This window comes from Hippocampus zosterae, chromosome 1 (assembly GCF_025434085.1).
Source record: "Hippocampus zosterae strain Florida chromosome 1, ASM2543408v3, whole genome shotgun sequence".
In the NCBI taxonomy this organism is placed as follows: Eukaryota; Metazoa; Chordata; class Actinopteri; order Syngnathiformes; family Syngnathidae; genus Hippocampus; species Hippocampus zosterae.
In genome coordinates this window covers 1,505,210-1,529,106 of record NC_067451.1, presented here as the reverse complement: position 1 = coordinate 1,529,106, position 23,897 = coordinate 1,505,210, and the positions used below count along the sequence as shown (strand labels likewise).

Sequence of the window (23,897 nt, the reverse complement as noted above, 5' to 3'; positions counted from 1 at the left end):
TTGCTAAGGAGTAATAGACACCAACTTGAAGTGACAAATTGTTTGTGTTTTCAGCATATAACCAATAAAGATGGCTGTGAATTTTGTTGTAGATTATAAAAAAAAAGACAACAAATTGTGCAGTCAAGATGGAGAAATGCAGCACTGGACTTCTTTCCATTGAAGAGCAGGAGTTCCAGGATACTCTGCCAGAAATCAACCAAAGTCAGAGTAAGATGCGAAGATAAACAAGCTGGTTATGCAATACCACCATCCCCCATTTACAGTAATTGCAGTTTCCCTACCTGTGCTGCATCACGTTTTTTTGTTTATTTATTTTTGCACGGCGATAGACTGGTTAGCACGTCTGCTTCACAATGCAGAGTTCGTGGGTTTGAATCCGGCCCGGCCTTCCTGTATAGAGTTTGCATGTTATCCCGGGCCTGTGTGGGTTTTCTCCAGGTACTCCAATTTCCTCCCACATTCCAAAAACATGCACGGTAGGCTAATTGAACACTCTTAATTGTCCCACAGTGTCAATGGTTGTTTGTCAATGCGTGCCCTGCGATTGGCTTGCGACCAGTACAGGGTGTACTGCCCGAAGACAGCTAGGGTAGACTCCAGTGCGCGCGCCCATGACCCTCGTGCTGGGCAAATACTTTTTCGCACAGGGCAAGGTAGCTTTGAATATTTTTTTTTCCCGAATAAATGAAATCACCATTTAAAAACACATTTTATGTTTACCCGAGTCATCTTTGTCAGCTATTCGCATTTGTTTGATGATCTGAAACGTTAAAGTGGGGATATTGTGCAAAAAAGTCCGAATTTGAGAAGAGCGCAAAATCATTGTCACTCGTACACTGCTGCAATTCTGAAGATAGATCCAAAGTAAAATGACTTCATTTCTGATTTTCGTTTATTGCTCTTTGCGCTTTTCTGTCTTTGGAGAAATACCAGTGGCGATGAATCCCAGCGACCAATTGGAGGCCGGTGTTTCCATCAATTGGAAGAAGACGGTGGGGGAAAGGATGGTTGCACAATGGTAAATGACGAATGACAAACGTCTTTGTGTCAAAAAGACAGTGGTAAAAAAAAATTGTCATTGTCATTGTCTCCCAGCAGTGCAAGTGGGCCACAGTTCCTCAGCAGCCATCCTTCTTCAGAGGATGACGGCTGCCATGTTGAGGTCCATCGGACGCTATCCGATACAGCGATGGATTCAGCGGCTGCGGAGGCTGATTTCGGATTCACGTGGCTGGATGAAACCTCCAAAGAGTACTCTCCGATTGTGACATGGCCAACTGACCAACGGGAAGATGATGACTTCCATGAGGCTCCCCCGAGTACAAACATGCTTATGGGAGAGAACGATCCTATGTGGTGTGGCGCAATCGTCAGGAGTCCTCCTCCTACGGTTGAGGGCTGTGCTACTTTCAGCTTGCCCACCAAGGAGGACATTGCCAGCAAGGCCAGTCACACTATAATGAATTGTGGGAAACCTTCAGCGGGAATGAAGATAGATTGCTTTGCGGATAGCGTCGTCAAAGATCTTTTTGAGGACTTGACCTGGACAAATTATGCCTGGGAAGATGCTGAGAAAACCCCCACCCACTTGCCTCTCAAAACTGACTTGGATCTGAGGATGTATCCAGAGAGTGCATATAAGCCAAAGGAAGAGACCGACTTTGAGCATAGTTTGAAGATGAGAGATGCGCAACCTGATTGCGACAGTTCCAAAACCAACGTCGTATTCCCCAAGAGAAAACCACTGATGGACCACTCCAACTTGTTGGAGACACAATCCCATACCGATACAGGTAAGCGCGAGTAGCCACATATGCAGTAAATCTGCATATCGACAGACATGCTCTCTCTCTTTCAGTGAAGCCACGGAGAAAACGCCGCGCAAGAAGCATATTGCTGAAGAGAATCAAAGTAAGTGCCAACTCGGAACTGAACAGCGTTACGGAAACACGTGGACTCCAAAGATGAGATTCAAAATGGTTGCTTTGAAATGGATTCGGGTTTTTCTTTCCCTAATGCACACAGAAGTCAATGCAATATAAGTAGTGAGTTTTTAAGATAGCAGGCGCTAGGACCAAGCAAATGTACTAAAGTAGCAGTGCAGACACTCGTTTGAAAAGACTCTGGGAACAGTGCGAGTACTCAGTTAACTCCTTCACAAGTCACCAGGTGAGTCCTGTGCTAACAGCATGTTTTTTTTTCTGATTATTCAGGGCCAGAATACCTCCGCCTTGAAGCGACAATCAGAAAAATTTCCACCGATGAAGCTACGCCATTCCTCTCGAAAGAAGCCCAACCATCCATCATCAGCCCCCAAACCAGCTACTCGCACTCAAAGGGCGAAACAAGACCGGATGCTCTGGCAGGACGCCCGGCAAAGGGAGAGCGCCTGCGCCTCCACCAGCGCCTCCAAAATGAACTCGCCGGGAGGAATTCTGACCAGGGACCTTAATACGAAGAGCACTGAGACGCTGAACCAGGAAGAGAAAAAGAAGATGTTGGAGAGCATTGAGCAGGCCAGGGCACTACTGCTAACCTTGATGTTCCAAGATGGTACCACACAGTTGCAGTCGGAGCAAGTAAGCAGGGTCTTAGCGGGGGGCGGGCGATACAGCCTTGAAATGAAATCTCAGATTTACAACGACCGTCTCAAATCATCCGTCTCGTCAGCCAGTCCTAACATGACCTGGCCGAAATTTTACTCTTCTCGAATGTAATCGGTGCCTCTCTTAGAGTCCACCGAATCTCACGCTGTCAGTGTCTGGCCTCCTCCTACTTCTCATAAACGATGTGGACAGCTGCCATCGTGGCCACTCGCTCAGCCAGAACGACCTCCTGCTGTACCATCAACTGGCCTGCAGTTCGGTACAGGTTGAGCAGCAGATTTTCACCAGGTATGCTTTAGTGCCTCATGTCGCGCGCGCGCGGAGCGCCGTCTCTTTTCCTTGGCTTTTCGTTGACATTTGTGTGCCGCAGAGACCTGCTGCAGCAGATGCTGTCGCGAGCTGGCGTCACAGTGTGCTACAGAGCCAAGGATTTGCTCAGCGTAACTCTCCAGTTGTGCAGACCGCACTTCAGCTGGAAACAAGGTAAAGCAAACAAGCATCTAAATGGGGGGGACGGGGGGTGGGGGTTCTCAAACTTATTGGGTCAGCTGGCTGATCCCCAGGAAAGAAGTACTGGTCTAGATAACGTCACACTAATTTGTTCATATCGCGATCGAATCTCATCAGATCAGTCAGGAAGCTGTTGCTTAGCCTTTCTGTCTCTCCGTAGTGTCAGGCTGCCGTTTCCAGGACCCTCATGTGTCGGGGTGGTTCCTGGACCCTGAAGATCCTTGCACCTGCTACCGGGACCTTCATTGGAAACACACACACAAAAACCTGCCCCCTGCGACGCCCGCCACCGTAAGCTTCTTTCAGGGCATCTTGTCATTGTGGACCCCACTGAGCAATTCATGCTTCTGTCCCAGGTCTTGTCAGAGCTCTATTCCCTCTACTACCTGAACAAGAAGCTTTGTGCTGAAATACAAGTAAAAAGATTGGTCGCTGTTTTGGACTCTCAGTCCCATATGCTCAGACGGTATGTTGATGTGTGTTGCCAGTGGCAGGGCCTTTGGAAAACCTACTGTGATATCGAGCTGAAAATGATTCCAGTTCTAGCAGGTGATTGGTTCATGACCTTCGGCGGTTTTAAAACCACAATCCCTCAACAAATCCGCACGAATCATTTTGTTGTACGTGTGCTCTGGAATTATTTCACAGTTGTGAATGTGTCGTGCTTGTTTTGTTTCAGCCATGGAGAGCCAATGCTTCCAGATGGACAAAGATGCTTTGGAAAGTCAGTCAGATCTGCTCAAGGTAAGCAGAGAAACGAGTGTTACATCATCGCTGATTTTCCACGGCCGTGCGATGCAGATTCAATACGGCCGCGATCATTCGCCTCGTCGTGTTTTGTGCGTCCTCACAGGGATGTCAATCTAAATTCAACTCAAGTGTATTTCTAGCGCACTTGAAAACAACCGCTGCTGTCGACAAAGTGCTGTACGTGGAAGCAAGAAGAATTTATACAACAAAGGATAAATGAATAAATGAATGAATGAATAAATGAATAACAAAGAGTGTCCGGGTTCTCCCTTAGAGATAAGGTGAGAAGCTCGGTCATCCGGGAGGGGCTCAGAGTCGAGCCGCTTCTCCTCCACATCGAGAGGAGCCAGATGAGGTGGCTTGGGCATCTGATTCGGATGCCTCCTGAGCGCCTCCCCGGTGAGGTGTTCCGGGCATGTCCCACCGGGAGGAGACCCCGAGGAAGACCCAGGACACGCTGGAGAGACTATGTCACCTAGCTTGCCTGGGAACGACTCGGGATCCCCCGGAGAGAGCTGGAAGAAGTAGCTAGGGAGCGGGAAGTCTGGGCTTCCCTGCTAAAGCTGTTGCCCCCGCGACCCGGCCCCGGATAAGCGGTAGATGATGGATGGATGGATGAATAACAAAGACGGTAGAAAGCACAAAAACAGTCAAACTGAAAATCAAGTCTTACTCTGAGTCAAAAGCCAAAGAATAAAAATGAGTTTTAAGGCCAGTTTTAAGGATGGGCAGCGAGGGGGCTTGCCAAACCTTGAGCGGGAGGTCCAGTCATTCCAAAGAGAGGCACTGGCAACGGAAAAGTCTCAATCAACCTCCGAGCCTCCGCTTAGTTCTCGGTACCTCTAATAGCATCTGGTCTGCAGACCTGAGGCAGCGGGCGGGTGCGTAGGGGGGTGGAGGAGCTCACAGAGGCCATTTCAAGATTTGAAAACAAATAGGAGGATCTTCAAAAGAACTCTAAAATGTATATGGAGCCAGCGAAGCGTAGTAGGAGTTGTGTGCTCCCTCTTATGAGTACCTGTGAAGAGGCGAGCGGCGGCATTCTGGGATAACTGGAGACGCTTGATGGAGGATTGGCTGTTGTGGTTCTATAAAAAGCATGTCAACTTTGTGTGTGTGTGTGTCAAGAAGGAGCATCACTGCCACGGCCAAATTGCTGAGTTGAGTGTGTTTCAACGAGTTGTTTGGAGCTGAGCTGTCAAGGTCATCTCTGCTGCTACTAAGGCTGCCTGCGTGTGTGTGCGCTCACATTGAATGAATCGCCCGAAGGGCTCATATTTAAAATTAACGAGGCAGCCTGGTACTTGCTCCGAGGTGGGAAAAAGAACATATTTTAGATTTTGGGCTCAAATCGGAAATGTCTCCATTGGGGTGGGAAGGCCGCGTGTTTGTGTTTTAGGCTTCCCTCAACACTACACAACAAATCTCATTTTGTAACTCATTGTTGTTTTTGTTTTGCATTGCTGTTTCTGTCAGACTAAGATGAACCAGTTGGAGGAGGACGCCCATCGAGCTGCTGGGGAATATTTCCTGATCACCAGCACTATCCAGATCCGTCAGGTCAGTCACTCAGTGTGTGTGGGACAGCTCAGAGCGCAAATGTTTTTGACTGTTGTTTTGGCTCTGACAGAATAATTGGCCCAGAATTTTTCTCTTCAACATTTATTCTATATGCTGTACATACATTAACACATCCCAACATAACAAATGTAAACATCCCGCGAAGAAAAAAATAAGGGCAGTTTTTTTTGTAAAACAGTCAAATTCTCTGTCTGTAATTCATATTTCATATATTTGTTGTATGCGTTATGGGATGCCCAAAATTGTATTTTATTCTTTCTGTATTTTGAAATTATTCGGCCCATTAATCAGTGATCTGGATTTTTTTTTCCTGCCAAATATCAACATCAGCTTAAAAATATTTTTTAAAAACCTATCGATTGTTCAGGCCGCGGTGTTGTTGTTGTTGTTTTTTTTTATATTCAAAGGTTCTCTTTGAGAAACTGCGCCTGCATGAGCGCCTAAACAAGAAGATGCTTCCTCAGTACATGGCCACGCGGGAGGATACCGCATCATCTCATACAGTACAGCCCAACTCTTACCTTTGTAAACAAGTGAGTGAAATCTTTTTGGAGAAACTAATCCTCTGTATTTGTTGCAGTTGCAAATGTACCAGGATGTGCATCCTCTACCAAAGATCATTTTAGAGTACAGAGAAGTATGTCGTGGTTGGGTGTCACCATCCTACACTTGGATACCTCTGCAAGTCATCATGGTGTGAATTGTATCCGTCAGGTTGAAAAAACCAGGACGAACTTTGTCGACAATACCTACGTATACATGATGATGAAGGTGAGCCGCCTTGGCCCCGGCACATCTCCTTTCTCGTGAGCACTTTGAAACAGTCATTCTTGCCTTCGGCACATCTCGGCCGGATTAGTGTAATGCGCTTTACTTTGGAGTCAGCCAATCCTCCATGCAGCGTCTCCAGTTGGTCCAGAATGCTGCCGCTCGCCTCTTGACCGTATTCGTAAGAAGGAGCACATGACTCCTACTCTGGCATCCTTTCACTGGCTCCCTATACAGTTCTTTTGAATATTGCATTATTTGTTTTCAAATCTTGAAATGGCCTCACCTCACCTTACCTCTCTGAGCTCGTCTGCACCTGCCCGGTGCCTCAGGTCTGACAACCAGGCACTAGTTGAGGTACCGAGATCTAAGCTGAGGCTCATAGGGGACGAGGCCCTTTCCTATAAACCTCAATCCTAAAACCCATTTTTATTCTTTGGCTTTTGACTCCGCATGAGACTTGATTTTTAGTTTGACTGTTTTTGTGCTTTCTACCGTCTTTGTTATTCATTTATTGTTTGTTGTATGAGTTATTTTTGCTACATGTCCATTGCCGACATGGGTGGCTGTTTTAAAATGCTCTAAAAATTCATTTGAGTTGAGTTGAGTGTGTAAACAAAGATGAGCCCTCCCCGTTCACGCTTGAAAACTCCACAGGGCTTCATCTCCCCGAACTGGTCGCAGACCAGCGATGTGATGGGAAGAATCTTCTCGGCAAACCCCGTAAGTGCAAAACGTGTTGCTATCCTCAATTCATAATCGTCCAGCATTGAGCCGATTAAATGTCTGTAAATCTAATCTTACCTAAGCAGTAAATACTAGTATGCTCAGGGAATCAAGGACGTGCATGGCGGTTCGTTGTATTCATCTCATTTACATATTTTCTGCGGAGCATTTAAGTCAGTCGCAAACAAGCAGACTTCTGCTGTTGTAGCCGTGGCCCCAAAAGTCGAGGAGCACACCCAAGTAGTTCTCGGTCTTTGCACGTGTACTCAACGATGATCTTGGAAAAACAAATCCCAAATTCCGTTTTCAAGCATTTCCCTTTTTTATTTTATTTTTTCCCCCTGCTGTGGAAAGATTCCCGACCCTCCACCCTCGCCTGCTTGATCTGTTTTTAGATCTCCTGCAAGTCAAAGTGTAACTGCTCCCGCCCTGAGTCATGGTGCCCACTACCTCCCACCCAACTGCATTTTTTTTTTTAATCGCGAGGTCAGCATCAATTTTACTGCTGATGCGAAGCAAAGCTTTAGCATTTGCAATTGTAACATGAAGCAAATACAAATGTCTATGTGCCTCCAGTACTTTTGCTTCTTCTGTTTAAAAAAGGTCCTCACAGTTGTCAGTCACCTTTGCGTTGATTGAATTTAAAACTTCCCCCGACCGTCTCTTTTATGCCTCCAAGTGTCACCGTTGCACATTTGCATTGTTGTGTGGTGTCCACGCCCCGCCTCTGCAGTCCTTCTTCACCGACCCTCGCCTCTGTCACTCCCTCCCTCTGTTTGCTGAATAATACATAAGTTGTGGAAGCAGAGTATTGCTCCCTCACCTGCCTTCTCCAGACGACATCAACCTAAACTCACTGTGAGGGTCAAAGTCAGCGCGTGTCGATGGATCTGTTTCTTTAGCACAGCATCCGCGTTTGTAACGACGGATGGGGGGGGGGGACATCGTCGCCCCTCGAGTCCCCCTCTTGACATCAGAGGGCGTGCAGTGTGACCGATCCCCTTCCTGTTTAAGCTTGCTTTGCGGGAAAATGGCTGCCCGTGCAATCGTGTGTACGTGCAGCATATTTCTTAAGATTCCTCAAGGCTGGGCTAATGATTAGACCGCCGTTGCTGCTATTTTAAGGTGCGCCGGAAAGTCTCGAAGAAAACGATATCCGGTGTCATGTGTGTCATCTTCCATTGCTGCTTGCAGATTCCATTAGTTAGAATGAACTACACTGGCATTCTGACATCAGTTGAAATATGAAAAAAAAAAACATAGTACATGTTCGAGGCAAATGACATTTAATTGGCCTCATGTCAAAAAAAGTGAAATGTCAACATTGGCACAACCAATTCTCGAGAATTGATTTCACAAAAGTTTACAAATATTCGACATGCTTACTGTCTTTGACAGGCATTAACTGAGTTTTTTTTGTGTGTGCCGATGTTTCCATGCACCACATACACGCAGTGTAGTGCATTTTTTTCTCCCAACCTTTATTAAAATTAGGCACATCTTTGAATTTGGCTTGAATGAACAATATAATGTCACATTTCAATCTTTAGTACCTGGCTTTTTGTAAGTTTATCTATTGAGCGGTCCATCCAATCGGAGGACGCTTACAGAGGAGTCTGTATCTGTTTTTCTTCCACACTTACTGTTTGTTTCCCTCAAACTAGAACTTCGACACCATTCCGCTTAAGATTACCCTGATGCCGCATGCCAAAGGTAAGGAGCACATTTGGCCATATACGGCCCACTTTGTTTTTTTAAATCCAACTAAGGGTAATTGATTTGTTGTAAATGTTTGAATCGTCCAAATATTTTGTGTCTTTTATTACTTGATAGATTTAATGAAGTCTTACAAAATTAATTAGACACGCATTGCGTCCAAACATTATCGCAATCTTGGCTCCCTGACTCAATCGTAAAATCTGCTCATTCGACTGCAGTGTCCTTGAGTGTCTTGAAAGGCGCTTATAAATAACATTCATTCATTCATCTTCCGAGCCGCTTGATCCTCACTAGGGTCGCGGGGGGTGCTGGAGCCTATCCCAGCTGTCGTCGGGCAGTAGGCGGGGGACACCCTGAATCGGTTGCCAGCCAATCGCAGGGCACACAGAAACGAACAACCATTCGCACTCACACTCACACCTAGGGACAATTTAGAGCATCCAATCAGCCTGCCATGAATGTGGGAGGAAACCGGAGCACCCGGAGAAAACCCACGCAGGCCCGGGGAGAACATGCAAACTCCACACAGGGAGGCCGGAGCTGGAATCGAACCCGGTACCTCTGCATTGTGAAGCCGACGTGCTAACCACTGGACTACCGGGCCGCCTATAAATAAAATGTATTATTATTATTATTACTATAAAGATGAGTGATCTTTGTGCATTTCTATTTCGGATCCACGCCACAAACATTTTACTCGATCTGTTTGTGGAGGAATAAAGCATCCAAAATGGTTTCCTCCATCTGTCGGCAAGGCCAGGCCACATCAACACGCATGGCCACACTCAGCTCTTTTTCTGTGTGTGTGTGTGTGTGTGTGTGTGGAGTGATTGATCGGCGCTAACATCAGCACCTCTGCTTGCCGCCCAAAGCCTACTTGTCATCAAATCCCCCGTTGCTCCGCCCATCCCATCTTTCCCTCCGTCAGCACCCTGGCATTCTAACGTCCACCGTCACTACTCCTTGATGTCGTTTTGTGGTTGTTGTTATTGTCATGCTGATGTAGCATCATCAGCACCGAGGCCAGCGTACGACATGGAAGCGGTGTCCGCACGGGACACGATACAGCCCCCCCATACCATCACAGTTGCTGGCTTTTGAACTTTACGTCCATAACAATCCGGGTGGTTCTTATCCTCTTAGATCCGTTGTTCTTGTTGTGGATGAACGGCTTTTGCTTTGCATAGTAGAGTTTGAAGTTGCCCTGCTGGATGTCGCACCCAAGTGAGTGTTCCTGAGACCTTGCGGTGATGTCCACCACACATTGATGTCGTTCCGTTGATCCGTTGACGCCCGAGAGGTCACGAGTGTTCAGTGTTGCTCTTTTTGACCTCACTGCTTCCATGCAGTGATTTCTCCAGATTCTCTGGGGCTTTTGATGATATCCGTAGATGATGAAATGCCTAAATTCCTCGCAAACCTCGTCAATTTTCAATGGTCACGCGCCAGTGTTCACAAAGAGGTGAACCGGGCCCGGGTGTTTGATGAGCATTCCACAATGTTTGCTAGTCTTTTTTTTTTACCACCTGTCCCAGCTTTTTTGGAACACATTGCAGCCATAAAACTTTAAGTGAATGATTATTTGCTAAAAAACAATCGTGTTAATCACTTACATAAAAAAAAACCCTTCTCTGTTGTGAATTAAATTTAATCTAGATTGAACATGATTTGTAATTCTGTTTTGATTTGTGTTTAACACAACGTCCCAACTGTTTTGGTCTTATAGACCTTATTATTTTTATTTTTTTTCCATCTCAGCCAACCATCCTAGAAACAACCGATGACACGTCGGCTAAAAAAAAAAGAACTAGCCCAGAAAATTCTACTTAAGTCTAGTAACTAAGTATTTCCACTCCCACCACAGTTTGAAAGTTATTTCTGACTTTAAACTCCACAGGCGGTGAGCTGGATGTGATGAGTTTCAATCCTCGAGAAGTATACATCTCTGAAGAAGGCTGGACCTTTGTCGCCGCAGGTAAAGTAAGACGCACTCCCAGCCACAGTGTCGGATACGCTCGCGAGAGCATCACATCCTTACACAAGCAGAGAGATAAAGCCGTGGTAGCGTCCACACAGTTTTGCATCCGGAACATTGTGGAGTCAGTCGGGTTGCCATGGAAGCAATACCTTCAGGGAAGCCCTCGCTTGGCCACCCTCTTCGTGTCCTTCACAAACTGATGAGAACGCGCTCTCCACTTGCCAGTGTCCCGAGGAACGGTTCAACTCGGAGGCACGTCAAAACGCATTACAGCACGCGTTTGGGAATGTTATGCCTCCCAACCGTCAAGACACACGACCGGTCCCTCTCGAGTCACATGCACACTGCTTTGTTCAGGGACAATTTTACAACGATGGCATTTTCCCCACGGGCCAGGCGGCTGATGTGCTGTGTCTATTTATGATTTGAATCATTCTTCTGAGAAAGGCAGAAGAAAAGTGCCAAAAATGCAGGAAAGTGCGACACAAAACTCACTCATAGACATTTTCACCACAATGGGCTTGATCGAGAGCCCGCATCACCGCAGATGCAGCGTTTTGTCTGTTGACCTCCCACTCCATCCTCCCCTCACATGCGAGCAAGACCCTGAGATACTTGGGGCAGGTTTTCATCCCCGACCGGCTTTACGGCATCCCTCACCGCTGGTGTCCGCTAGCAGGTTTGTGGGTTGCTGCCACAACCTGCGCCCGACCCCCTTACAGCCACAGCTCCGGTCGGCCGCCTCAACAATGGACACTCTGATTTATGGTCCACTTAGACTTGTGAGTTTTCATCTGCCATGATTAAAAAAAAAAGTGCAGCAAATGGAGTGATGTGCAAGCATTTATTAAAAAAAAAAGCAACACCCGAATAAATCCGGCTAACAGTCCAGTTTCCCTAGATTGTTTGTTTGTTTCTGTAAAAGTAATTAGAACATCGACAGACAAGGGGAAAAAATGTCAGAATTAGATTTTGATGATATTTTCGAAGGACACCCTTCTTCAACGGAAGAGAAGTTGTCCTCCTACACTCCTCACTTAGTTATACTGCAGTAAGCGCTTATGTTTGCTTAGTGTGTTATCTCACTTCTATTTATATTGTGCAGATTTAAAATTAGAAATGAAATATATTTATATATTTTCAATTGTCCAAAGAATTTGGAGGCCGGAACGGATTCATTGCATTCTCCGTTCATTTCAATGTGAAACGTGATCTCCGTTACGCGATTGTTTCTCGTTACAAACGGGGTCACGGAATGAATTCAGTCGGCGACTTGAGGCCCCCGACTGTATCGTGGAGTCAATGAACATGTGCCATTTTCAGGCTTCTGCCAACTGGAGCTGCGACTCCTGGCTCACTTCTCCGGCGACGACAAACTGATCAACCTTTTTACCAACACCGACTCTGACGTCTATGCTGTTTTGGCCTCTGAATGGTGGGTCCCACACAGATTCCAAGGCTTTGTATTGGCATTATTATTATTATTAGCGCAACGTGCAGCATTTCGTGAGAAAGGTTTGGTACAGCCTACTCAGCAATTTTTTTTTCCTTCAATCTCTTATCTGTGGCTGTGATAACTCAACGCTGAATGTGTAAGTGCTAATTGAATCCGTTCTGTTTCTTTGTACTTTACGGGATTTTGCAAAATCTACTTGAAGAGTTTCCGACCGGGATAGGCTCCTGTGCTTTTGCTCATCCGTCTAATCTCATTGAACAGTGAGAGCCTTGATCCTGGGCGCCTCAAGTCAAGGTTTAAAGGTCACATGTTCATTTAGCATTGAACTTTGGGACCCTTTTAAGGCCTTTTTATTGCCCCGAGGTTTTTTTTAGCTCATGCAACAGGTGTCAAATTTATGTTATGTTTGACTAGCCACCGTTCAAAAAAATTCACGGGCAATGATGTCATGCCATGGGACAGCAGTACAAATCCAACGTTTAAAATCCTCCCTCGCATGCTCTTCAGATGAAGTCCATGCAAGAACAAATCCCGTTGTGATGTTGCGCATCCTGAACAAAGAAGATGAACGCTGTTGACGTTTCACATCAAATTTCGGCCAAGCGGTGGCAACCGAGGGAGGTCCCCGGATTTCAAATTCAGTCTCATGGTGAAGGTCCATCAACCATTACTTTGGCGAGGTGTCGTCCCACCCTGTCGGATGCTTCACAGTGCATCTCTGCGTCTGTCTCTTTCCGACCGCTAGAGACGTTCGCTCCCTGCCTTAATGACTTTCCATAATCTAGATCCCCATGGACATGGCTTCACTGTAAAAAATGCGGATCATTTCTGTCCCATTGACATTGGATTTTCAACGTGATGTGATTGCGATTCATTGAAGTTGTCTGCTCCTCAGGCTGCGGAAGCATGCCGTGACGTCAGAGGAGATTGAACAAGCCAAGCGCATCGTGTCTTCCATTTTGTATGGGAAAGGTTAGTACCAACCGCCTCGATTTTCTATTAGACGTGGGCGACTGAAGGCCTCGGCTGCGTTTTGGGTAAAAGGTGAAGTACACCCCGAAATGGTCGAAAGTGGCAGAGAACATGGACCTCCACAAAGGTTGACCTGAGCAGAGGTTCAAAGCCAGAACTCTCAGCCGTGAGGCAGGTTCGCTCACCGTTATTCACCGCGCTGCCATTTGACTCATGGCATATGGGAAAAAAAAAAAAAGCCAAGATGAAAGCAGTTCACATGTTGCACAAATGCGTTACTTTCATGTCATGTTGTAAAAAAGACGAGCCGTGCGCGTCTTTTTTTTTTTTTCCCCTCATGGGTGCACATGGACTCTTGTTCATGACATCTTGACGACCTGCAACATAGACCACGTCAATATTGGCCCGTGTCATCGCTATCAATTTGTCCGCACAAACACAGCCTCTATCATGGGCAATGTTAAAAAGCAGCTTCTGGAAAACAGACAAAGAACTGCGTCAGAAGGAGGAACGAGGGCCAATGTTGGCGAAAGGGGTCATGGGGCCCAGTCTAGGGGGGTTGGTGGCGGGGGTCAAATGAGAAGATAAATATAAGGAACTCCTGATCAACATAGACAGACGGCTCCTGGTGCAGGGATGTGTTGCCATGGAGACGGAATACTAAGATGGAGCATTCTCTGCAGGACACTAATCAGGCCAGGGAGGAGGGGCAGATCTCTGCGACACACATAATGGGTGCGCACACACACATGCACTCAACTACAGTCGTGCCTTGAGATACAAGTGACCTGATTTTGTAGTTTGATTAGATACAAAACGTCGTTTTTTTTTTTTTTGACAGAGCAGAACTTTAGAGTCTGGTGAACGTCATTGCCCTCACTTGGAAAATACCGATCACATCATCAAACAAGTGTCTGCGTTGTTTCATGCCATTCTCAGGAAAGTCCACTTAGCTCAATGCTAACAAACGATGCAAAACGCCTTTGACAGTGCCCATAGTTGCCTTTTTAAAACGAAATGACTGTCTGATACAGATATCATGTCAGCACTTGATTCCAGTTGATTGGTCGGACACTAATCATTGCATCCCAATGTCTCTCAAAATCGCAGAGTTGACATATTCCTCGTCCCTTTATGTGTTCCTCCGCAGGCCGCGATTGCCTAGCCAACACAATGGGGGTAACGCTGCCGGAGGCTCGCCGATTCCAAGACAACTTCTTCCTGAAGTTCCCAAAAGTGAAAGACTTCATCCTGATGACTACGCAGCAGTGCCGCGAGCACGGTACGACGTTTGTTCTTTCCCCACCCCCAAGGTTGATCTTGCTTAGGACCAACACTTTGCAATGATCGTAGCCGAGGGAGTGGATGCGCACGCATTGGCGGGAGGAATATAAACTGTAGCGGGTCAATACTGTTTACTGCATATTGGACTTCAACTGCCAACGCAGCACACCTGAGGCTTGAACTCGATTGACTCAATAACAATACCGTTCAGGCTGCACTTAGCAGAAGTGTGTCAACAATCGGGCAGCAACTAGCTGGGTCCCTCAGACTTGACCCATCCGAATTGGAAAATCAATCACAGTTACAATATTGAAGGGCGGGGAGGCTCCCAATTTGTTTGTTTTTTTCCAAATGGTTCAGCCCTCGTGCTAATGTCGCAAAATGTACCCTCAGACTGGCTGAGGAAGTCTTCCAGCGGATACCCCGCCACTAACAGGTCGTCTGGAAAACATTCCAGTTTCCACACAAAATGCTGGCAAGTCTGCACTTGGCCAAAGAAGCCAATCCGTGTGCTTGTGTGCATGCGTGCGTGCGTGCGTGCGTGCGTGCGTGCGTGTGTGCACACGTGCGGATTCACTCCGTTTTCGCTCTCCTGTGTGTGACTCGGGCAGATTCCGGAAAGCCCTTTTGGTTCACACGCGTGCACTTCCATACATAACATACGGGGATGATACAGTGTCAGCAAGCACATTCCAGCGTCACTCACAGCCACGCCCAGCGCACAACATGGAAGCGACGTTTGCGGCCTCAAAGCGCGCCGCCCGTCAGTGCCACTGGGGCCCGGCGCAAAGGTCGTGACCGTGGCCATAGGGCCCCATGCAAGTTGTAACGGGTCAGCGGAGGGGTTTTGTGTTTGCCGGTATCTGTTGTGAGCTCACTTCCTACGTATTTGGCCATGAGATTGTGTCTGTGTGCGCGCGTGCGTGTGTGTGCGCGCGCTAATGGGAAGAGGACCATTCAGGTTTCATGGCCCGGTTGACTTTCCTCACAGTAAAGGGATACTGGAGGGATTTAGTTGTCAGGCCGTGCCCCATTGTCCCACTATTGGAATGCACTGCTCTGCTGTGTGTGTGTGTGTGTGTGTGTCCAAATTGACACATCCCTGCTTGTGATCGTGGTTTAGTACGTCATCCGTGTGGCACTTCACATTTGTGGGAACTCACGTACCTGTAGAGCGCATGCGGAATGATCGATCCTAGTTGCATTCGCACTCCACTTTCCTCCTGCACAATCCAGCCATCTAGCCATTGTCTATACAGCTTCGTGATCAGCAGGGTCACGGGCGAGTGGGGAACCTTTGAGCGGGTGGGGGAGGGGCCAAGCACCAAACAGGCTTTTTGAAATGCGGAAGGAGAAAATTCACGCGAGCGCAAGGAGAACATCCAAACCCCACACACACGAAGGCCATATTCCCCAACCTCTTCGAACCACTAGCGCGCCGCGCTGCCCTCCGCACCATGAATAAGGTCTTCGCAGAAAAATGAAAAAAATGTCCACATTGTGTCCACAGCTTTCGCGTGTTCCCTCACGGGCCGCCGGCGGCCCCTGCGACATATCCTTTCCAAAGACACGGCTCTACGCTCGCCATCGGAGAAGAAGGCTGTGGCCTTTGTGCTGCAAGGTCGGTAAAACTCTCGCTTTTAATGTCCGTCGCCTTTTGCTTCCCCTGGAGAAATGTTCAACTGTATGTTTGCAAACGGACACTTTGCAAAGGTTTGACGTCGCGCTTCTGTGCAGGTTCCGTGGCCGACCTGTGTAAAATGGCAATGATCCAAGTATCCGAACTGCTTTGCACCTCCGAAACGCTTTCTGCCAGGTAGGCCTCATCAAAACAGTGAACCACCGTTTATTGCAGGGGCGGATACACCCTAACAAAAATACCAGGTTGTTTTCCGACACCATTCACTGGCCAGCTGTTTGATTTTGAGCAGATCGGAGTACTCTTAGTTACCGTTACCCAATTACTTTTCTCCAAAATAACTCCGCATTTGAGTTGGTTCTGGGTTAGCTATTTGACTCGATTTAGGTTGTACTCTCAACCTGTTTGCACCGTTCTCCATATAAGAGGTAATACGTTACTCGCATGCATACTGTCAAAACCCGCCATCGAGCTGGGCCGCCGACGATGAAGAGCCAGACGAGCACCCGAGCCGACAGATTGTTCACAAAGGCCAGAAGGCGCTTCCGGTGGAGCAGGAGGCATGACTAACATTGGTTCTCCATGATTGTCTTGTGTTGTAGGCTGATGGCTCATTTCAGTGATGAACTCCTGTTTGAAGTGGAGCAAGCGCAGGTGGAAGAGTTTGCTGGTGACTACTTTGGAATTTGGAAGGATTGCGTTGACTTTTTTAGAAGACTTGAACCTGAAAAATGTTTCCGTGCGCAGCTCTGGTGAAGCGCAGCATGGAGTCCTTGAGCCACAGCCACCACCTGGGAGTCCATCTTAATGTGAGTGCAGAGAAGCGAAGGAACGCCGGAACTGAGTGTTCAGGCTATTTCATGGCTCCGCTTGATAAGATAAGATAAGATATCCTTTATTCGTCCCACACTGGGGAAATTTACAGCCTCCAGCAGCAAGAATGTATGTAGAAAGAAGAAAGGAGAAAGAGAAAAAAACAACAACAAACATCTTTCAATTAAACACAATATGAACACAAATGGATAAATCGCAGTACTATTAGACAGAAGGGGGAGAATTCTGAGATTTGCAAACAAAAATAATGGATTTGCAATTTAAACCAAAAAAAAAATTGTAAACAAGATCAGTGTTTCCCATAAAAGTGTTGGTTTTGGTGACAAAAAAAAACATTGTTCTCATGATACAATCATTTTTGCTGTCATCATTTCAGAATTTATGGTTGCGTGTTTTGAAATTTTGTTTGCAAATTAAGATTTTTGGCGTGGTAGAGCAATCGCCCCCCCACCACACCCCACCCTCACCCAAAGGTTAGGGGGTTCGATCCTCGGCCATTGCGACCATGTTGAAGTGCCCTTGAGCAAGAAACAGACCCCCCAGTTGCTCCTAACGTTGTGTCATCAGGAGGCACACCAGGAAAACGGCCTCAAGCGCTTTGAGTACACCAGGTAGAAAAATGCGATAAAGTGACATCCCATTTTTGGTAGCGAATTAACTTCAGTCTTGCGCGGCGGTCCTCCACTGAACCAACATTCAAAGCCTTTTCATCAGTCAGCTTGGAAAGAGGGAGCGACAACTTCCGTCCTCGCCGGAAAATACCGAGCTGCGTACTCGGGCTACAGTCAACACAACAATAGTTGCTATCGTTATTCTTAACTCGTCATGGTTATTTCTTACATCGATCTAATGCACTCATTCAGAGATTGAGCTTTATTTATTTATTTTTTTTAAGGTACCTCTTGGGCGAATGTTTTTTTGGTTTTTTTTTGCATGATATAGCCTTCAGAACATCTGACCAAAAAACCCCACCTTCAAATTAGAGTGAAGCGGTACGTCTTCATTATTTCCGTTAAATGTTGAGTTGAAAATCTGCACCGATTTTTCAGGCAGGCCAAAATTTCACTCATTGAAAATTAGCGTCTTCCCTAAGACCTCGCGTGAACTAGCACAGATGGAAGAGAATCAGTGAGAAAAGCAGCGTGGGCAGTAAAATAGGTCACGTACGCCAGCGCTCATGTTCTCTTTTTTTTTTTTTTTTTTTAAACAGATGAATCCGCAGGTGGTGGGCCGCGAGTACGCAGGGCTCGGCTGTCGTTACATCGCACGTTCATTGTGTGCGTGTGTTTGTGTGTTTCGCAGGTCCCCCTGAAGGTGGCAGTCTCCTGTGGCAAGTCCTGGGGTTCAATGGCTGCGCTGCACATGCCACCAGCGTAGCTCATTTTGGTCTTTTATCTCTCTCCACGTTCCAATGTTTGAGCTTGTAGGCTTTCCTTCGCTACGTTTTTTTTTTTTTTTCTTCACACCTCAGCTCATTTGTCCAGCATCCATGTCGCCATGGAAACCTGGCAGCTGCTCCCAGCACTGGTTTTCACTCCATCCGTCTCCGGGGGCAACGGCAGGAGCCGTAGACTGGATTGCACCAGTTTGTCGTCTGCCTTTCACACGCGCTCACGTTACTGAAATGAGTGAGATTGTTTATTGTTTATTTATAATCGTTGTTATAAAGCGCGCATGTTCGATAATATACCCACTTGAATTCTTTCCAAAAATGTCTCATCCTCCCCCCCCTCTCCGCCCCCTTCATAGTTGCGTGACATGATGAAATGATTGCTATTTAATAGATGATTTGTTTCCGTGTTTTTTTTTTGTACGGTTTCGGATAATTGTTCTGCACTTTGCCTGTTGAACCGAGCATGCACGTTCCCGCGTAATACAGGCGTACAATTCTACCTTGAGCCCATCTTCTTTTTTTGTCTTTCCTTTCTCCCTCCACCTCCAACTGGACTCACTTGGCTCGAGCCGCTTTTGTCTTGATTGGAGCAGCTCACGCTAGCACACGCATTCCACAAATACGCGTACACGCTTGCAAACGCGCACGCATACTCGCTATCTGCCAGGCAGGCCACAGTGCACGCGCTTTTTAGCAATACAGTACTGTATTGTCATGATTTGTCCAAGCAATAACAGTGGCTAGAAAAAGTCTACACACCCCTGTTCAAATGCCTTTTTTAAAAAAAACTTTGTATTTAAAAAAAAAAAAAAAGACTAAGATATATCATTTTTAACTTTCACCATCCTCCGTTTACATGCTAGTGCCTCCTATTAATTTGACCAGGGGTGTGTCGACTTTTCTGTGTTCAACCCAAAGTGGCTACAATGTGGCAAGCTTCTTTCATCATCAATTCCCTTTTCTTTTCTGGAATGAGCCGTCTCTCTCCGAGCAGCGCTCCGGGCCGTGCACTGGACAGTGTTATGGAAATCTGGCTGTCTATCCTCTCATTGTTCTGTTGGTTTAAGAATTGAAACAGCCCCCCCCGATCCCCCTCCGACCCTCCTCACCCCGCAGAGGGGAGTGTGAGACTGGCATGTGCACATTCTTCAGGGCTCTCTGCATTTTTTGGAGAAGGGGTGTCCCAAGTCAGACAGGTAGAACAAACACTCCCCAATCCGGCCTTCACAATGACTGACAAAGGAATGACTTCACCTCGTTGGTCTTTTGCAGCGACCGTATTACGTCAGGAGAAAGACGGATCCGTTTGGCACGGTCAACAGAATGAGCCACTGGCCCCCTGCTGCCATGGCAACCGTAAAACCCGTGAGTACTTGGATGTCATCGTGCAGTGTGACAAATGCAGATTTTTCAAATGACAAAGCATTACCCTGGTCTAAAGGCGTTCAGGCTTAATGCATGTTTTTAATTGATACAATATATCAATGTATGTACAGCCACATTTATCGCAATGCCAACTTTACACCTGTACAGTGTTCCAGTTGGGAAAAAAAATGATATATACAGGTACATATATATTTTTTTCCAACCGGGTTCATAGTCACAGATCGTATTTTCCAGTGTGATGGTACAGCATGAAGGACAGACAGAGAACTGATGTCGTGTAACAAAAAGTACGTTTTCACCGTACCCACTGGCCACTCCCATCCCCGAATGTAACTGTGCTTTGTCTTCCCTTTCCCGACTCCTCCCCTTTCGTAAACTAGTCAACGGGCCTCAGGTGCTATTTATTCCTTGCCTCCAGCGACGACGGCGGGCCCCTTCCCTCAAATTCCAGACCGTAGCATAAGTGCGTCCCCCACCCCCTGTCGCCAATTACAAAGTTCCCGCAGTCCCATCCCCCCCAAGGCCTTTCCATCCCACCATCCATCAGCTATTCCCTCCTTGCAGTCTTCTATTGCAGCCATCTGGTTGACCCGCCCGCCTCCGAAAAAGCGCGGCTGCCTATCTGTTCCCCGCAGCGCCGCGCGCGAGCTCGTTTCCCAGCAACATGCAGCAGTCAGGACAGGGCGTGTTGCTGGACACAGATTTTTTTTTGGGGGGGGGGAGCTGCACTAAGCTCACTTTTGACATCTCCAGAGTGCAAGCAGACAGGCAGGAAAAGGAAGGCGGACATTCAACAAAGGCTGAAGTCAAATCGATACCTTGCAATGTACTCAAATGCGATTTTCAAATTGCCAAAGCTGCGATTTGGGGGCAGGGGCCTGCTTCATTTTGTTCCGTGGGTAGACATTATTTTAAATATAGATACATACAGTATATATTTTATTTATATACTGTTTTGATAAGTTCAGTGCTTAAGGAGAGCAGTTTACTTTATTTGGGGGTGGGGGGACCTTGGGAAAAAAATCGCACATTAAGGCGCAAGACTAAAGGGGGAAAAAAAACACGACACAAGTTAGGTGGAATCTTTTTCTTAATTGTCCCCGCGCTAGTTTGAAGCATCACTCCTCCAATCATGACTGAAGAATCTGTGCCCTTAATATCTTTGAAATAGAATTTGCATGTTTTTGAATGTACAATTTGAATCAAAATGAGCCCCGGATGCTATTTACATGAAACGTATCTTACAGTTTTGCACTCGCAAGCTTAGCGATTCCAAATTTGGAAGCTACAACCTTAGGAGTCGCAATTTTTTTCATCCTGAAGGATGTGACGAAAGCGGTCAGAATAAGGGTGCTCCCACGCCATCTTCTTTCCTGTCTGCTCGGACTCCTATTTCCATTCCACCATTTGTTCTTGACATTTTTACAAACATGCGGTTGCGCATATGCCGACCAAAAAAAAAAAAGTGTACAATCAAACACCCCTTAAGTGTGAGCGGTATTGTGTCAGGGAGATCAATTCAGTGTTATGATGACAAAATCCATGTGGAAAGTATGTTGGAGTTTGCCTACTTGTGTTTATTGCTGGATTCGTTGGCACGTGGGCAGGATTTTTCCTAAATAATCACGTTGTGGACAAAATATCGCCACATGAGGATATACAAATTGCAGCGGTCGGCGTCACATTTGGCATTGGGTTTCCACTTGTAAAAATAGCGATCATGCAATGACGTCTTGAGCAAATGCTGATGACAAATTTGACCTGTATTCCCCTCAGAAGAAAAACAACAACAACAACAACAAAATCAAACAAAATAGCAATTGAAAACTGGACTGTGATTCAAGACACGGTTGCGCTACAAGTGCTGAGGTGTTTTTGTCACCTGTGGCCTCAGTCCAGAGTTTGTGTCGGCCAAAGACAAGCCAGTTGGCGAGAAAGAGGGGGTGCGTGTCCTCCTCGTTGCAGCATAACCTCCCAAACTCCACTCCACTTTTTTTTTAAACGACTCCCTCGCCCTCTTCAGAAGGTGGAACATTCCACGCCGCCGTCTTCTTTTTAGACGCGACTGATCGAAACGACAGGTTGCATGAAGTTAAACACCAAATGGTGGCCCTAGAACTATTTACAACCTTCTGTTTTATCTCCTCCGAAATAAATCAAATAAACCCCTCCCCGCAAAAAAAACAAACACTTTGTGTCAGCATTTTACATTCATGCCTATGGGTGCTCACCCTCGCCTTGACATCATCAGAGTAAAAACCACACGCAGCATGTGTGCATTTGTGCTGTTTCAGTTTGCGATGGGGAAACCGCTGACCTTGATTGAACACTTGGATTTGATTGGGGGCCACTGCGGAGGAGCTTTAACCGTCGGCAGTTTGGCCCTTCGTGCCTGCTCGTAGTGACGTTCTGCGGGGCCTAAAGCACTCAAGTGAACGGGACCCCTCGTACAGGAAGGGGTTCTCGATGCAGCATACTTTCTGAACCAAAGGGAAACCCCCCCTCCCCAAAAGAAAAACTGAAATCTGAAGAAAACCCACCAAAGAAAGGTGCAACTGTCCACAGAAGCTGCGCATTGAACCTTTTCTACATTCTACTGAGAATTGGTTGAAGTAGTAAACATACATTTAAAAAAAAACAACAACAAAAAAAAAAGTCATTGATTTCACTGCATAAGGCAGTGGTGTCCAACCTACGGCTCGGGGGCCATTTGCAGCCCACCCTGCGTTTTTCAGCGGCCCGCGACATGGCCGGCAAAAATATGAGATACTAAAAATGGCATTTGACATGAGGAAAAAAAGGCCAAGGTGGGCAAGAGGGAGAAGGGAGGCTGTACTTTTTGCTATGCGTTGTATCGTCTATTCGAAGATACAAATTAAATGCTCCAAAGAACAACCCAACTTATCTTCCAAACACTGTAGTGAAGAAAAGGGAATTCAATGGCTGATGTACGAAGACATCAAATGGATGATCCTCATTGAACTGTTTGAAAAATGGTTACCTTACTTGAGTTTTTTTTTTGTTTTTGTTTTTTTTGCTTCTGAATGTGGATTCAGCCAAGTGCAGCGCTGGAACTAGTCGGTGAGAGAGAGAGGGCTGTTAGCCACCCCAAAAAATTCCCTCAACTATTTGCCTCAACGCTTTGAACGGAAAGCCGATGAATTGAACTCGACAATACAAACAATCTCGAATCGCTTTCATGGCTGACTTAAGCGAATTTCAAAAAGTGGCCTTTTCATCCTTCGGTCATCTGTATACGGCCCTCCAACAAAAAAAGTTTGGACACCCCTGGCATAAGGCATTCCGGATGCTTTCTTCAGAATATACTGGAATTTTAATTCTGAGGAGCATTTTCCCCCAAATGAGGAGTATTTTCCTCCCGCACGTCACGCCTCTTATTCCAAACATTCCGACTGCGGGTGCTCGCGATATTTTGCACACCACTTGCAACAGCGATATCCAATATGGCGGCTATCCCGATCCCGTTCAAATAGGTCACGATGATGGATGCTTTGTTCGCTCAAGTAGAAGACATCGCTCGAGCTTCGCGGATGCGTTCGAGTATTTAGCTGGAGCTTGGGCGAAACATGCCATGCAAACCACTTCCGCGTCGTCCCGCTTGTTTACACTCCTCATCCGATTCGCTGTCACTCTCGGTTGTGCGCTCCGAGTAAATGCCCGTTACAATTTGAGAAAAACATTCCATGCAATTGTTTCACATGATCTAAAAAAAGGTAGCACAATATATTTTCATATATGTCTCTATATAATTATATATAGCAGGCATATATAAATATAGATGAACGATTTGTTTTCTGTCATTTTTTTTTTTTTGCAGGGTACACACTGGCATGCCGCATTGCTTTGCTTTTGCAGTCTGCGTTTTGATTGGCTGGCAGGCGAGATCTCATCCGGCGCAGTGTTGCATTGTTGGGGTCGAGTCCATGCACACAAATAGGGAGTGAATGTGTGACTGCGCGCGCTATATGTATGTGAGTGTGGGGGTTTGGGGGGTGGGGGTGGGGTTCAGGTTGTAGTGGGGCCCCCGACAAGCTCCCAAATGACGTCATCAAAGCAGTGCAGCAAGGCTCTGTGGCTCATGCGGAAATGGTGGGAAAGTTGCTGAGGCCCGGGACAAGGAAGGTCAAAGGTTTTCGGGGGTGGGTGTTGGGTCTCGGCCCAGAATTGCAGACAGACTCATTAAACGGGAGGTAGAGACGAGATGGCGAAACCAGGAAGGCCGCGTATGCCTCACATTCCTAAGTTGAGTTTTACAAAAAGGTAGGATGGCA

General features: G+C 46.6%; 1 protein-coding gene across 2 annotated transcripts; it reads left to right on the top strand.

The window, feature by feature from the left end:
* Nucleotides 1–3: 3 nt before the first annotated feature.
* On the top strand, nt 4–20,075 carry poln (polymerase (DNA directed) nu). 2 transcript variants are annotated; one of them, XM_052071853.1, is made up of 26 exons: nt 4–210; nt 928–1,021; nt 1,099–1,796; nt 1,862–1,914; nt 2,223–2,582; nt 2,737–2,897; nt 2,980–3,092; nt 3,280–3,410; nt 3,476–3,535; nt 3,608–3,668; nt 3,799–3,863; nt 5,346–5,429; nt 5,858–5,953; nt 6,031–6,087; nt 6,165–6,221; nt 6,876–6,941; nt 8,609–8,657; nt 10,561–10,638; nt 11,965–12,076; nt 12,993–13,069; nt 14,220–14,351; nt 15,864–15,974; nt 16,091–16,169; nt 16,595–16,662; nt 16,740–16,801; nt 18,129–20,075. In XM_052071853.1, exons 1-26 carry the CDS (start codon nt 129–131, stop codon nt 18,201–18,203), a joined length of 3,081 nt encoding a protein of 1,026 aa, XP_051927813.1. In that variant the 5' UTR covers nt 4–128; the 3' UTR covers nt 18,204–20,075. The 2 variants fall into 2 exon arrangements, with proteins under 2 accessions (XP_051927813.1, XP_051927804.1); XM_052071844.1 differs by having other exon boundaries at nt 2,217–2,582.
* The last annotated feature ends 3,822 nt before the right edge of the window (nt 20,076–23,897 follow it).

Excerpts from the sequence above, each read along its gene's own strand:
- poln (XM_052071844.1), top strand. The coding sequence starts at position 129 with ATGGAGAAATGCAGCACTGGACTTCTTTCCATTGAAGAGCAGGAGTTC. Across the intron at positions 3,669-3,798 it reads AATGATTCCAGTTCTAGCAG|CCATGGAGAGCCAATGCTTC; the intron begins GTGATTGGTTCA and ends GTTTTGTTTCAG. Across the intron at positions 15,975-16,090 it reads TGTGGCCTTTGTGCTGCAAG|GTTCCGTGGCCGACCTGTGT; the intron begins GTCGGTAAAACT and ends GCTTCTGTGCAG.